The sequence below is a fragment of the Talpa europaea genome (genome assembly GCF_964194135.1).
Source record: "Talpa europaea genome assembly, chromosome: 7".
Taxonomy (NCBI): Eukaryota; Metazoa; Chordata; class Mammalia; order Eulipotyphla; family Talpidae; genus Talpa; species Talpa europaea.
Window position 1 is genome coordinate 107,441,721 of NC_140074.1, and position 13,170 is coordinate 107,454,890.

The window sequence follows — 13,170 nt, forward strand, 5'->3', positions numbered from 1 at the left end:
TCAATTATGTTCTATATTGATATAAAACCCCCAATCCTCCCTTTTCCAGTAATCTCACCCATCTTATTTAATGGCAACTCCATTCATTCATTAAATTAAGCCAAAGCACCTTAGTCATGCTCTTCTCTTTTTGTCACCATCCATAAACAATACAGAAAGATTCTGTTTGATCTACCTTCAAAATAAATGCAGAATCTAAAAAATGTCTCATCACCTCACTGCTACAACATGATCTAAATGACAATCACTCTTTACTAGATTATTAAGATATTTCAACTGAATTATTTTCAGCATACTCTCCACATAAGACCAAAATGATCATGTTTTAAAAAACCAACAACCTAGGGTAGTCCTCTGTTCAAACACACGAATGGTTTCCATCTTGCTTGGTATAAGTCAAAAACTCGAATCATCCTCCTAGTACAGTCTTAAATAATCTCTCCTCAGTTCCAACCGCTGTAACTTCGTTTCTTATACTCCCTTGTTCACTCCATTCTAGCTTTGCTATTCCTTGGACATGTCAAGCACATTCCCATCTCAGGGTCTTTGCTGTATTCTCTTCACGGAAAATACTTCCTCCAGATATATGTATGGTTTTATCCCTCATTCCTTTAAATTCTTTGTTTAAATTTCACTTAATCTGTGAGGTCTTTCCTAACTATCCTAGATAATAAACTAATACTCAGCTGCCTCTTCCCTACCACCACCTATCCCCCTTAGTCTACTTTATTTTTCCCCAAAGTGCTAATTATCTTCTTATATGTATCTTCTATTGTGTATAAATTTTAGAGAACTGAGTGACTAACCACATTGAATTCCTACATATAAAATGAATTCCTACATATAAAAAGTGCATGCATATATCTATTACAATGAATATATATGTATTCCCTAAAAATGAGCAAGAGTACTAATGCATTTGACATCTCTGTAAAAATTCCAATTAATTAGGCCTGCAAAGATTATTTTTTTCCTGATGAGAAATGTTTATTATTTACTGGAGAGGAAATAAAATCATAGCCTAGTTTATCTTGAAGTATTGAAATACTATCATAGCAACTCAAAGTCAGTATGTTATAACCAAAAATACAGGAAGTCAATTCTTTTGCACCAAACACATAAAAAAGTCTAAAAGGTAATAAATACCACAATCATTACCAAAAACTGCACAGCTAAGCAAAAAAGGGAAATCTCCAGATACTATCAACACACAGGAAACTCAAAGGCAGAGTCAAGAGATATTAGAACTAGATATATGTATAGGACTATACATATCTATATAGTAAGGAAGGTGACTAAACTAAATGAACAAAATCAAGAGCAGTGAAGGACTGTCATATCTATGAAATGAAAATGAGTCAAATAAGTACCCATAAGAAAAACTTAGCACAGAGTACTGCAGGAAAGATTCGGAAACTTCTAAAGGGATTTTTACCCTACCATTTTCACTTTTCCCATAATAGCAGACCTCTGAAAAGGAAAAAAAAAAAAAATTGTTTTTTCTCTGTTAAAGATACAGTTTCTATTCTTTAAGTTTTGTACAATGAAAATATTCATGGAAACAAAAATATGACAAAAATTTAAATCCAAATATTTCACTATGCAAATCAATCAAGTAAAATAAATGATAAAATAGGTTTTGATGGTTCAGTCAGGTCACAGACTGGCTCAGTGCCAATAAGTGACAAACCTACATGTCCACGTTGAAAGGCAATGGCACTACAATGTGAACACTGTCTCAGGTTCTCGCAGGATTATGTATGTGTGTGCGTTCATTAATCATAAGTACAGACAGTTACCTTTACGGCAAAAGTGAGAATTTTTATATTCACAAATATAGCAGTAATGAGTATCATGGCTCCTTAAGCACAGTACATAAACAGTTAAAACATCAACTGTTAAATACAAAGTATGTAAAGAATATGCTGCAGTTAAACATATATTCATAAAGGCTAAATTCATTATACAACTAAGAGTTACTTTTGTATCAACAGGTAGGGATGAAATGTAATCTTTAAATATACCTCTGAGAAACACTTCCTGAGTGTATCTGGGACTTTGCCATCCACCACATGTAGCATTCTTTCCATTTCTTCCCGCACAACATAGCTCCCGGATTCGCTTGCAAAAAGACTAAAAATGTCTAGAAGGAAGCATAAATTAATATTGTCATAGATTAAATACACCTTGGTAGAAATAGATGGGGAAGGAAAAGGTAATAATTGAGTGATTACTAGTGCCAAACAATTTATAAATAACTTATTCCTGAAAAAAAAAAAATCCACCAGCAATACAAATTAAATGTGATATCTTTTCAAACATACCAAATTTGCAGAAATGTTTTAGGTGTGATAATATGAAGTATTAACAATAAATTGGGAAAAACAAGACCTCTTATACACTGTTAATTCGAGTATAGTTTAGTATAAATTAGTGCAACCATAACTAGCCAAATTCCAGTAAAAGTGAAGATGTGGCTAGAAACTTTTAGGCAGCTCTACTTCTAACCTGAAGAAGCTCTCACCTATATGAATGAGGTACATCAATGTCCACTGAATCATTGTTTGTAATAGCAAAATTTAGGGGGAAAAAAGACAACTGTCTATCAGCAAGACAAGTGGTAAATTGAGAGGTGCACATAGAGAAAGAAATATACAACAGGATAAAGAAACAAAGTGTTTCAATATTGATAATTAGAAAATATTCAGAGAAAAAGCAAAATGCAAAATAATCCATACAATATATCATCAATTTATAAGGTTGAAAACCTGCAAAAGAATTGAAGATATGTTTAAGGATATATAGAATTGTATTAAGAATTTCACAAGGAATGAATGAAATTCACCAGTCTAAAGCCAAGTGTTTATCTCTGTGGAGGGAAGCATGGGAATGGGACCATGGAGAATATAGTCTTCACCTTAGCTGCTATATTTTATTACCTTTTTTAAAAAAGATTTATTTATTTATGCATACAAGAACTGGGGTACAGGCCAGAAGTGCGAGGGGGGCAGTGAGAGGATTCACCAGAGACAGAGTGGGGGGCAGAACAGGCAGATCTACTGAAACACAGCGGGCGAGACAGGAGAGGTCTGCTGCACCATGTGGATCACCTCCCTGGCCGGGGATCGCACTCATGCTGCAGTGGCTGTGGACTACTTCATAGAGCTGATGCTCAAGCCCTTGCACCACCAGGGAGGCTCCTAGATTTTATTTCTTAAAAAAAATGATCTGGGACAAATAAGACACAATGTCAAGAAATAGTAACTTTGGGAAGATGTACCTCATCCCTAGCTGCAATGTATATGAGGGCTGCAACTTTCCCACATCCTCACTAATATCTGTTCCTTTTTTTTGTTTTGGCCATCTTCAAGGGTGTAAAGTAGTTCTCACTATAATTTTAATTGACATTTCCCTAATAATTATGCTGAACATTTTTTTCAAGTGTTTATTGGCCACCTGCATCTCTCATGTATCCTTTGCCTGTCATTAGATTTTTGAGGCAAATTATTCTGTACACAGATGTAGTGTTACCATTTTGAGGTAATAAAATACTTACATTTTGCTTTCTCTTCATCTTTGCCTCTTGTAAGAAGGACAAGTCCAACTATTAAGTTATTGAAGTGTAGTCCTTTAGATGTTCCACCAAAAGAACAGTAAATCACCTAGGTGAAAATGATAAGGCCAGTTTTAGATTTTTCAGTTGTTGAGGAATTTGATGCTGATCTCACCTTTAACAGATTAGTTTCACATCTTATTGCACTCAGTCAAGAATATACTTATTCTAAAATACATATATCACTGACTCACACGATGAATATTTATTCTTTCTCTTTGGAGTTCTTGTCAAAGTCTGAGAAGATAAAGGTCCTTCCCCTTCAATAGTTCCAATAATGTGATAAGGATTTCTGTGCAGTTACAGAACTTCCTTCAACCAATGCAAAACTTCCACACATCATTTTAACATGAAAGAAAGGTATTCTTAACTAAATATTCAGAAATATAAACAGACACCCAAACACATGGAATCAAAGAATTAATACAGGGCCTCCCTGGTGGGAGGCAAGGGGCTGAGACACAACCTATGAGGCTATCCGCAGCCACTGCAGAGCGAGTTCGATCCCCAGCCAGAGAGCAACCCATATGGAGCAGCAGACCTCTCCTGACTCGCCCACTGCTCCCCTCAGCAGTGTTATTTCCATTGATCTGCCTGTTCTGTTCCCTGCTCTCTCTCTGGTGAATCCTCTCACTCCCCGCACCTCTGGCCTGTGCCCCAGTTCTTGCATGTATAAATAAAAAAAAATCTTAAAAAAAAAAAGAATACGTATTTGACCTTTCTCCAAATTCTTGCCATAAAGCTACTAAAACCCTGAGTGACAGAAGTGAGAGGAGCACTTTTTGTTTATCATAAGAAGCCCCTTTCAATCATACCCAAGTTTATGCTGATGAGGTGATTCTTGGTAGTCCCTTAGATATGTTTAGAATGGGAGTTGATTGTTAGAGGAACTGAAGATGTGATCAAGAGCCTCCCCAGTGGCGCAGCAGCCTCTGCAGCACGTTTGGTCCCTGGCCAGCCAGGCAGCAACCCACATGGCGTAGCAGACCTCTCTTAACTCGCCCACTACTCCCCTCAGCAGTGTACTTTGGTTGTTCTGCCCGTTCTGTTCCCCGCTCTGTCTCTGGTGAATCCTCTCACCCCCCATCCCCACACCTCTGGCCTGTACCCCAGCTCTTGAATGCATAAAATAAAAACAAATCTTTAAAAAAAAAAAAAACAGGACTTGACGGGGGGACTATCTTCTCCAACCCATTCCCTTAAAAATAAAAAAAAAAAGATGTGATTAAGGGACTGAAATTTTCGGTCCTGATTCCCAACCTCTGGAAAGGGGAGTGGGATTAGAAATTTAATCAATCGTGACCGTGTGATGGAACTTCCATAGTCATCCTAAACTATGGGGTTTCTTGAGCCCTAGGGTTGGTGAACACATCAAAGTGTTAGAAGGGTGACACACCTAGAGAGGACACAAAAGGTCTGTACACCACTGTAGGATACCCAGTGGGTATCTAGAAAGCTAGAGAATTGGTTGATATAGAAGAAAAAAACTCATATATTTGGGTCAGAAGTGCTATGTTATGGAAACCAATGCTAACTTAGTATCTCCCATGCAGAATTTTTTTTTTAAGATATATATATATGTATTTTTTTTAAAGATTTATTTATTTATACAGACACTGGGTTACAGGCCAGAGGCGCGGGAGGGTGAGAGAATTCACCAGAGACAGAGCAGGAAGCAGAACCGGCAGAAGGACTGAAGCACACTGTTGAGGGTAGCAGCGGGCGAGACAGGAGAGGTCTGCCTTGCCATATGGGACTCTCCCTGGCTGGCTGGGAATCGAACTGGCACTGCAAAGGCTGTGGACAGCTTCACAGCACTGCGCTCAACCTGCTGCGCCACTGGGGAGGCCCTACCATGCAGAATTTTATAAACTAACAGACACAAAACCTAGAAGTTCAGAATTACAACTGAACCCCTGAAAACCAACTCGACAAATGCTACTCAAACTACTTAGAGCCAAAGATAAAAAGAAAGTCTTTAAGGCAGTCAGAGGACAAAAAGATCCATTACACTGAGAACAGCATTTCTCACCAAAAATTACATAAGCCAGAAGAAAGTAGAATGACAAAAGCACTAAAAGAAACAAACCAAAAATCCTATAGGCAGCAAAAATTACCTCTCATTAAGAAAGGAAAAATAAACCTTTTGACAAAGGAACTACAGAGAAGTCATAACCAGCAAACCTGCAGTATATGAAAGGGTAAAACAAAGGACTGAAGGACCTATGACAATATACAGATACAGGTGCATATACACAAGGAAAGAAGCGTAGGAAAAGTCATAAATGAAGGTAAATATAAAATGTACCTATTTTTATTCTTAATTGCTCTAGACAATAATTGACTCTAAAGGAATAATAATTAAATAATTTAATGTGTGTTCAGAGCATATGTAAGAAACACATGATAACAGCACAAAAGATACAAGAAATAATATACTATTGCATAATACACCTAAATATTATACCATGTACCTTAATTTTTATATTGCCAGTCAGCAAGAAATTACTTAATCATGGCACTAACCCGACAATAAGTCCATTAATAATTTTTAGTTTTATAATAAAAACAATAGTTAAGGTTCAAATACTTGTTATGTGACATATAACTGCTGTTGTGTTTCACCAGCATTAAGCCTCAACATGATTCCATGAGGAAGATATTACTGATGACTCCATTTTATGGTTGAGGAAAACTAGAGACCAAAGAGAGTAAGCAATCTGTCCAAAGTCATATATCACTGAAGTGGCAGAGTCACGACTAAAATCTAGGCAAGACAGGTTCCCCTGAAACTTAACTCTTAACCACTTCATGGTTCTATAGCACAATTATATATCTTCTCATATATTACATGAAATGAAAAGATTTCCAGTAAAAAAGTATACCATTTTGGCAAATAATAAAAATTAAACTAAGAAATTTCAAGTGATCACAAACTCAATTTATAAACACTCTGTCTTTGGCATCCCTTTCCCCCCAACTTAAACGTGATACCCAGTCGCTTCACTTTGACCACTTCACTGACTTTAATATAGAGTAAAAGAGTTAAGGTAAAATTAACCAAGAAATTTGGGTAAGATTTGATATACAGTTTTGCAAGTAGACTATAGAAGAGTTTGTTTTGAATACATTTATTTGGCATGTTGGAATATACTGGTATCTGACTCCCAAAGTAAAAGAACAACCTTTCAAAGTTCAAAAGTTCATCTGACAGATGAAGAAAGGAAGCCGAAGAAAATCACCATCATTTGTGAATTCTAAGATATATTTTCTATGTTTTATTAGTATTCTAGAAATCATCAAATGCCCAACACATATCTTTTTTTTAGCCCCCACCCCAAATTATTTTTAAATCAATAGTCATCTCACAACTGACAATGTATGAAATGTTAAATGTCACATTCACCATTATTCAGTTTTGTTTTTAGGAGCAAGAAGGGTATGCACAGATAGCAAGGTTATTTTGATACCTTTTTAAAAAGGATTTATGTGTTAACTATTACTATACTTTGTTACAATAGCTTTATTTTTATATGCCTCTAATAATTTTCTGTAGCTATTAAAAAAGGAGAATAAAAATCAGATATTTCTCAAACATGAATATCCACAATGAGACATGACATGCTATCCTAATGCATAAAACTAATGATTGCTGTAATGATCTCACTAGTCTCCTTTCAGACAATGATATCATCATCCCTGAAAATAATATGATTTCAGAAGAGAAGGAAAATTAGTCTGCACTTTCAAAGAGAATGACTTATAACAAGAACCCATCTTTTGCCATGTAGTCAAAAGGCCAAAAAAAGAAGATGTGTAACAGGTTCCCCAAATTAAGATTATGTTATGTTTCATTTGCTGATCCATGGCCTTCGTTTTTCTTCCACTCTCTTTTGGATATGAAGTACAAGGGTATTCCATTATTTCTAGGGCAAAGTAGTAAGTGATGCATCATGGCTTTTAGAGTTACAAGCCAGGTTTTACTTATTTTAATAAAATTATATACATATATATTTTACATCATTGTTCATTCTTGTACAATGTATGCTTGTATGCTTTCTCCTTTCAGGTAGTATTCCTTGTAAAACTCCCACCATTAATTCACCTGTGAACCATTCACAGGGGAGAGAAAAGCTAAGGTTTCACTTATTTACCAACTACTTTGATCATGAGCAAATCACTTAATTTCTTGAATGTTTGTTCCCTTCTACAGTATCACCTGTAGGTGGAGGTAATATGTGACATGTCTTCTAATTCCAGGACCCAGAAGAAAGAACAGTCTCTGTGTGGGAAGTGCTATTCTCAGGGAAGAGGGCATAAGTCAGAACTTACCTCTGTTTTGTTAATTAAGAATTAGGGAAGAACTGATAAGTTCATGACTTTTGCCTTGGGAAAGATCTGTCTTGAGTAAACTCTATTTTTTAAAATACTTGATTAATAGTCAATAGAACCAAATTAATGTTTTTAAATTTTCATTTTTATTTTATGTAATTTTCAGAAGGATCAACATTTTTCTTTTTTCTTATTTAAATATTTATTTATTTATTTATACAAGCACTGGGTACAGTCAGGAGCACGGGAAGGTGAGAGAATTCACCAGAGCCAGAGCGGGGAGCAAAACAGGCAGACAGGGCCTCCCCGGTGGTGCAGCGGTTGAGCGCTGGGTTGCGAAGCTGCCCGAAGCCTCCGTGGAGCCGGTTCGATCCCCAGCTGCTCCCCGGCCACTGGAGGAGGGTCCCGCATGGCGCACAGACCTTTCCTGCCGCCCGCTGCTCCCCTCAACAGTGTACTTCGGTCCTTCTGCCTGCTCTGCTCCCCGCTCTGGCTCTGGTGAATTTTCTCACCCTCCCACACTTCTGGCTGTACCCAGTGCTTGTATAAATAAATAAATAAATCTTTAAAAAAAAAAAAAAATGAACAGGCAGACAGATGAAGTACACTGCTGAGGGGAGCAGCAGGCGGCAAGAGAGGTCTGCGCACCGTGTGGGACCCTTGCTGGTGGCTGGGGATGGAACTGGCGCTGTAGAGGCTGCTGGCAGCTTCGCAACCCAGTGTTCAACTGGTGTGCCACCCGGGAGGCCCAGGATCAACATTTTTCAATGAAAAATTTTAATGAGGGTTTGATTTATCAGTTTCTTTCCTTATCAAAAATTTTCTTTAGTATCTTTTGAAGATGTTACTTCTATCAATTCCAATTTTCTCACATCAGATTTAGCAGATCTAAATTTGTTAACGAAGAATTGGTATTTCCAGAAATGACTAGATAACAAATTTATACCTCGTGCTTTTTAAGAATTGCTATACAGGCAACACTCCATCTGCCCACCCATGACTATGCAGGTGCTTCATTTCACCAACTCTCTCCCTCTGCAGGGCAGCAGCTTTTCTGCCTGCCCGTGACCTGTACCATGCTAGGACTTCTCTTCACTGACCTCCTTCAGTGGAGGCAGCTCTCCTCAATGCCACCTGCCTGCAACCATGCAGGCCTCTCTTAGCAAACCTGTCCCTTCTGGGGCAGCTCCTTCTGCCCACTTGTGTCTATGCAAGTGTCTTTTATTGTCCTATCCCTTTTCTAATAAACCCGCTCTTTAAATATATATATATATAAATTGCTATACAAGTTTATTCTTAATTTTATATGTAAATATTTTATATATCTCTACAAAATAGCCTTAAAATATAACCCTACCATTGTTACACTAAAAAACTGTTTCCCCAGAATTCTTATGTCAAAACCCAATGTGAGGTGGAGTTTTGAGAAGTGATTAGGTCACAAGGGCAGAACATTCATGAGAGTAGTGCCCTTACAAAAGAGGCCTCAGAGAGGTTCCTTGCTACCTTCTGTGACACAAAGAATAAGAAGATAGCCATCTTTGAACCAAGAAGTAGGCCTACACCACACACCTTGGTCGACACTAGACACTAGACTTCCCAGTGTGCAGAACTGTGAGAACACTGTTTGTAAGCCACCCAGTTTGTGTATGGTATTCTGTTGTAGAGCAGCCCAAATAGAGTGAGGAAAAAAACCACAAATATTCCTTAGCATAAAATGTCTACTCAGTATTCAAATTTCTCCAATTGCCTTATCTTCTTTTTTTAACTTGTTTGTTCAAATCAGCATCTAATATATTATTATTGATTGCTAGTCTCTTAATCTGTCTGGTCTCTTTCTCTCACTCTTCTTCTTACCCTCCTTCTTCTTCCTTGCAATGTATTGAAGAACCAAGATAATTGCCCTGTGGAAGTTCCCAAAGTCTGCATTTTGATGATTATATCCCCTATCCTCTATATTCCTCCAAAGTAGTAGTTAGATCCACAGAACTGATCAAATTTAAAATAATTTTTTTGGTTAGGACATATATACCAGTTGGTGCATCAGGAAGCACACAATGAGTGCCTTTCTTTCTTTTTGTGATATTAGTAACTACTGATGTTCATTGCTAGATTGATATACTCATTAAAGTTAAAAAATGATGGAAATTATAATTCTTTTAAAAAAATATTTATTTATGCATACAAGAACTGGGGTACAGGCCAGAGGTGTGTGGTGGGCGGTGAGAGGATTCACCAGAGACAGAGTGGGGAACAGAACAGGCGGATTGACTGAAACACACTGCTGAGAGGAGCAGCGGGTGAGCCAGGAGAGGTCTGCTATACCATGTGGGTCAGCTCCCTGGCCAGGGATCAAACTCATGCTGCAGTGGCTGTGGACAGCTTCAGAGGATAGGACTTAACCCCTTGCACCACCAGGGAGGCCTGGAAATTATAATTCTACCATTATTTCATTTATTGGCCAGAATATTTCTAAAAAGAGAAAATTTCCCTGAATATTTGGTAACACTGAGAAACCTCTTTAAACGTCTAGAATATATGCTTGATTTTCTTCCTTTACTAATCACTTTTTAAAATAATGAGATGGTTTCCCAGAATCATTCAAAGGATCTGTGTAGAAAAAAGGTAATGGAGAAAATCTAAGAAAGCTATCCTCAGGTCTGCTTGCAAGTTTGGTTCTTGACTGGTATCTATAATTTTGAATTTTGAGATGGTTTCTCCCATTCACTAAATGTTAAATGTGACTAACTGCCTAAATTGTACGAACAAAGTGGTTTATGCTCTAAACGTGAAGTTTGGAAAACTGTTTCATAAGTAGAGGAGGGCTACATGATGAGCCCCAGTAAAACCCCTGGATACCACGTCTCTTGAATGAGCTCCCCTGGTCACCAGCACTTCACATGTGTTGTCACATCTTGAGGAATGAAGTGTGTGCTGTGTGACTATACTGGGAGAGAACTCTGAGAAGCCTGCATCTCATTTTTGCCAGACTTTGCCTCATATGCCTTTCTATCTGCTGATTTTGCTTTGTATGCTTTTGCTAATAATAAATCACAGCAGTGAGTATGATTATATGTTGAGTACTGTGAGTCCTTATAGCAAATCATGAATCTGGGGATGATCTTGGTGACCCCTGACAGTGTCCAAAGGGGGCATTTTAAAAAAACATTGTATTTGTTATGATTGCAGAATTGAAGTTACCAGATAGGAGACGGGAACAAAGTGGGGAAGGAGCTCAGCGATCTGTGGTAGAGGACTAGGGGTGCTATGGTGGTGGATCTGGCATGAAATGTATCAAAGGAGGTATAAATCTAGTCCCCTAAGTTCTCACAGCATACTGAATACTAGCAAATGAAAGATCAGTGAACCTGAAGGCTGGGTAATAGTAACTACTCAAAGTGAAGTAAAGTGAGAAAAAAAAGCTAAAATTGTGGGAGGGAAGAGGAGGGAATTTAAGTAAATAAAACAGAATAATCAGTCTCAGGAACAGGAAATATTTTTATATTCATAGAATTGTAGGTCAAGAAAAAAGAGAGGGGGCACAGGAAACATATTTGAAGAGTAGTTACTGAGTGTCTCCTCCCAAATTTGAAAATAAATTCACAGATCCAAGATGCCCAAAGAATGGCAGAAAGCCAAATTAAGGCATATAATTTCAATGATAAAGAAAATCTTGAAAGCAATGAGGAAAAAAGGACACATTACAGAACAAAACAAAAATTATCACTGATTTCTAATGAGAAATAATGGAAGCCACAAGACATCACAAGAAACACTTTTAAAAGCTGAAAGGAAGAAAAAAGCCCATACAACCTAGGATTTTGGATCATACAAGATAAGCAGCCCAAATACAAAGTGGGCAAATAGAAAATTATCTAAGTAGACATTTCTCCAAAGGAGATAAACAAATGGCCAATAATCACATAAAAAAGATGCTCAACATTAGGGAAATTTTAATCAAAATCACAATGAGATACAACTTTATACCTATTAGTATAGCCATAATTTAAAAAAAAAGGAAAAGAAAATATTCTTGTTGGTAAAGATCCTCATATATTCATTGCTGGTATGAATGAAAAAGTGTGCAGCTGATGTGGAAAATAACTTGGTTGTTTTTCAAAACAGTAAACATAAAATCACCATATGACCTGGCAATTCCAGTCTGACTACATATATATCCAAAAGAACTGAAAACAGGTATCCAAACAGACACTACTTACATGCCACTGTTCACAGCAGCAAAGCAAAAAAACAAAAACAAAAACAAAAAACAAAACACAAAAACCTAACAGTTGAAAGGATCACACTAGGTATGAACAGACAAAGGAATATTTTTCAGCTATAAAAGGAATGAAGGTCTGATATAATCTACAATATGGATGAACACTGGAAGAATTATGCTAAGTGCCAGTTATAAAGCTAGAACAAATAGAACCAACAAAGGTCAATTGGATAAACTCTTTGCTTTACCACAACATAGTAAATAACTATTTCTATTTTTTTTTTAAAGATTTATTTATACAACACTGGGGTACAGGCCAGAGGCACGGAAAGGTGAGAGAATTCACCAGAGACAGAGCAGGGAGCAGAACCGGCAGAAGGACCAAAGTACACTGCTGAGGGGAGCAGCGGGCGAGACAGGAGAGGTCTGCTGTGCCATGTGGGAATCTCCCTGGCTGGCTGGGAATCGAACCAGCGCTGCAGAGGCAGCAGACAACTTCACAGTGCTGCACTCAACCCGCTGCACCACCAGGGAGGCCCTAAATAACTATTTCTAAATGAATAAAATAATCTTATAATCACTGAATATACTAATGCTGGGTCCTCCCTGGTGGCGCAGGGGTTAAAGATAGTGCTATTGCCAACCATTACAGCATGAGTTCAATCCAAAGCCAGGGAGCTGACCCACATGGCGCAACAGACCTCTCCTGTCTTGCCCACTGCTCCCCTCAGCAGTGTATTTCAATCTGTCTGTTCTGCTCCCCACTCTCTCTGGTTAATCCTCTCACCTCCCCCTCATCTGGCCTATACCCCAGTTCTTATATGCATAAATAAATAAATCTTTTTTAAAAAGGCATGTGTCAATTTTATACATGCCAAAACTGGAGGAATGGGTAATAAAAAGACAATAGAATATGGAATCAAATTCATCTTCCTCTGGGATATGGCTAAAGACAACAAAATTAAACGTAGTATATTTAAATGTAAGTACAGTAAATATAAGC

General features: G+C 37.5%; 1 protein-coding gene across 1 annotated transcript in view; it reads right to left on the minus strand.

Moving 5' to 3' along the window:
• The window catches only part of USP32 (ubiquitin specific peptidase 32), a gene marked incomplete at both ends in the record, with an annotated part of 149,868 nt that overhangs the window by 79,463 nt on the left and 57,235 nt on the right, over positions 1-13,170 (minus strand). Inside the window, 2 exons of the mRNA XM_084236460.1 lie at positions 2,025-2,143; positions 3,557-3,662. Of these exons, the coding sequence (XP_084092586.1) occupies positions 2,025-2,143; positions 3,557-3,662 (225 nt within the window). The remainder of the gene's footprint in view (positions 1-2,024; positions 2,144-3,556; positions 3,663-13,170) is intronic.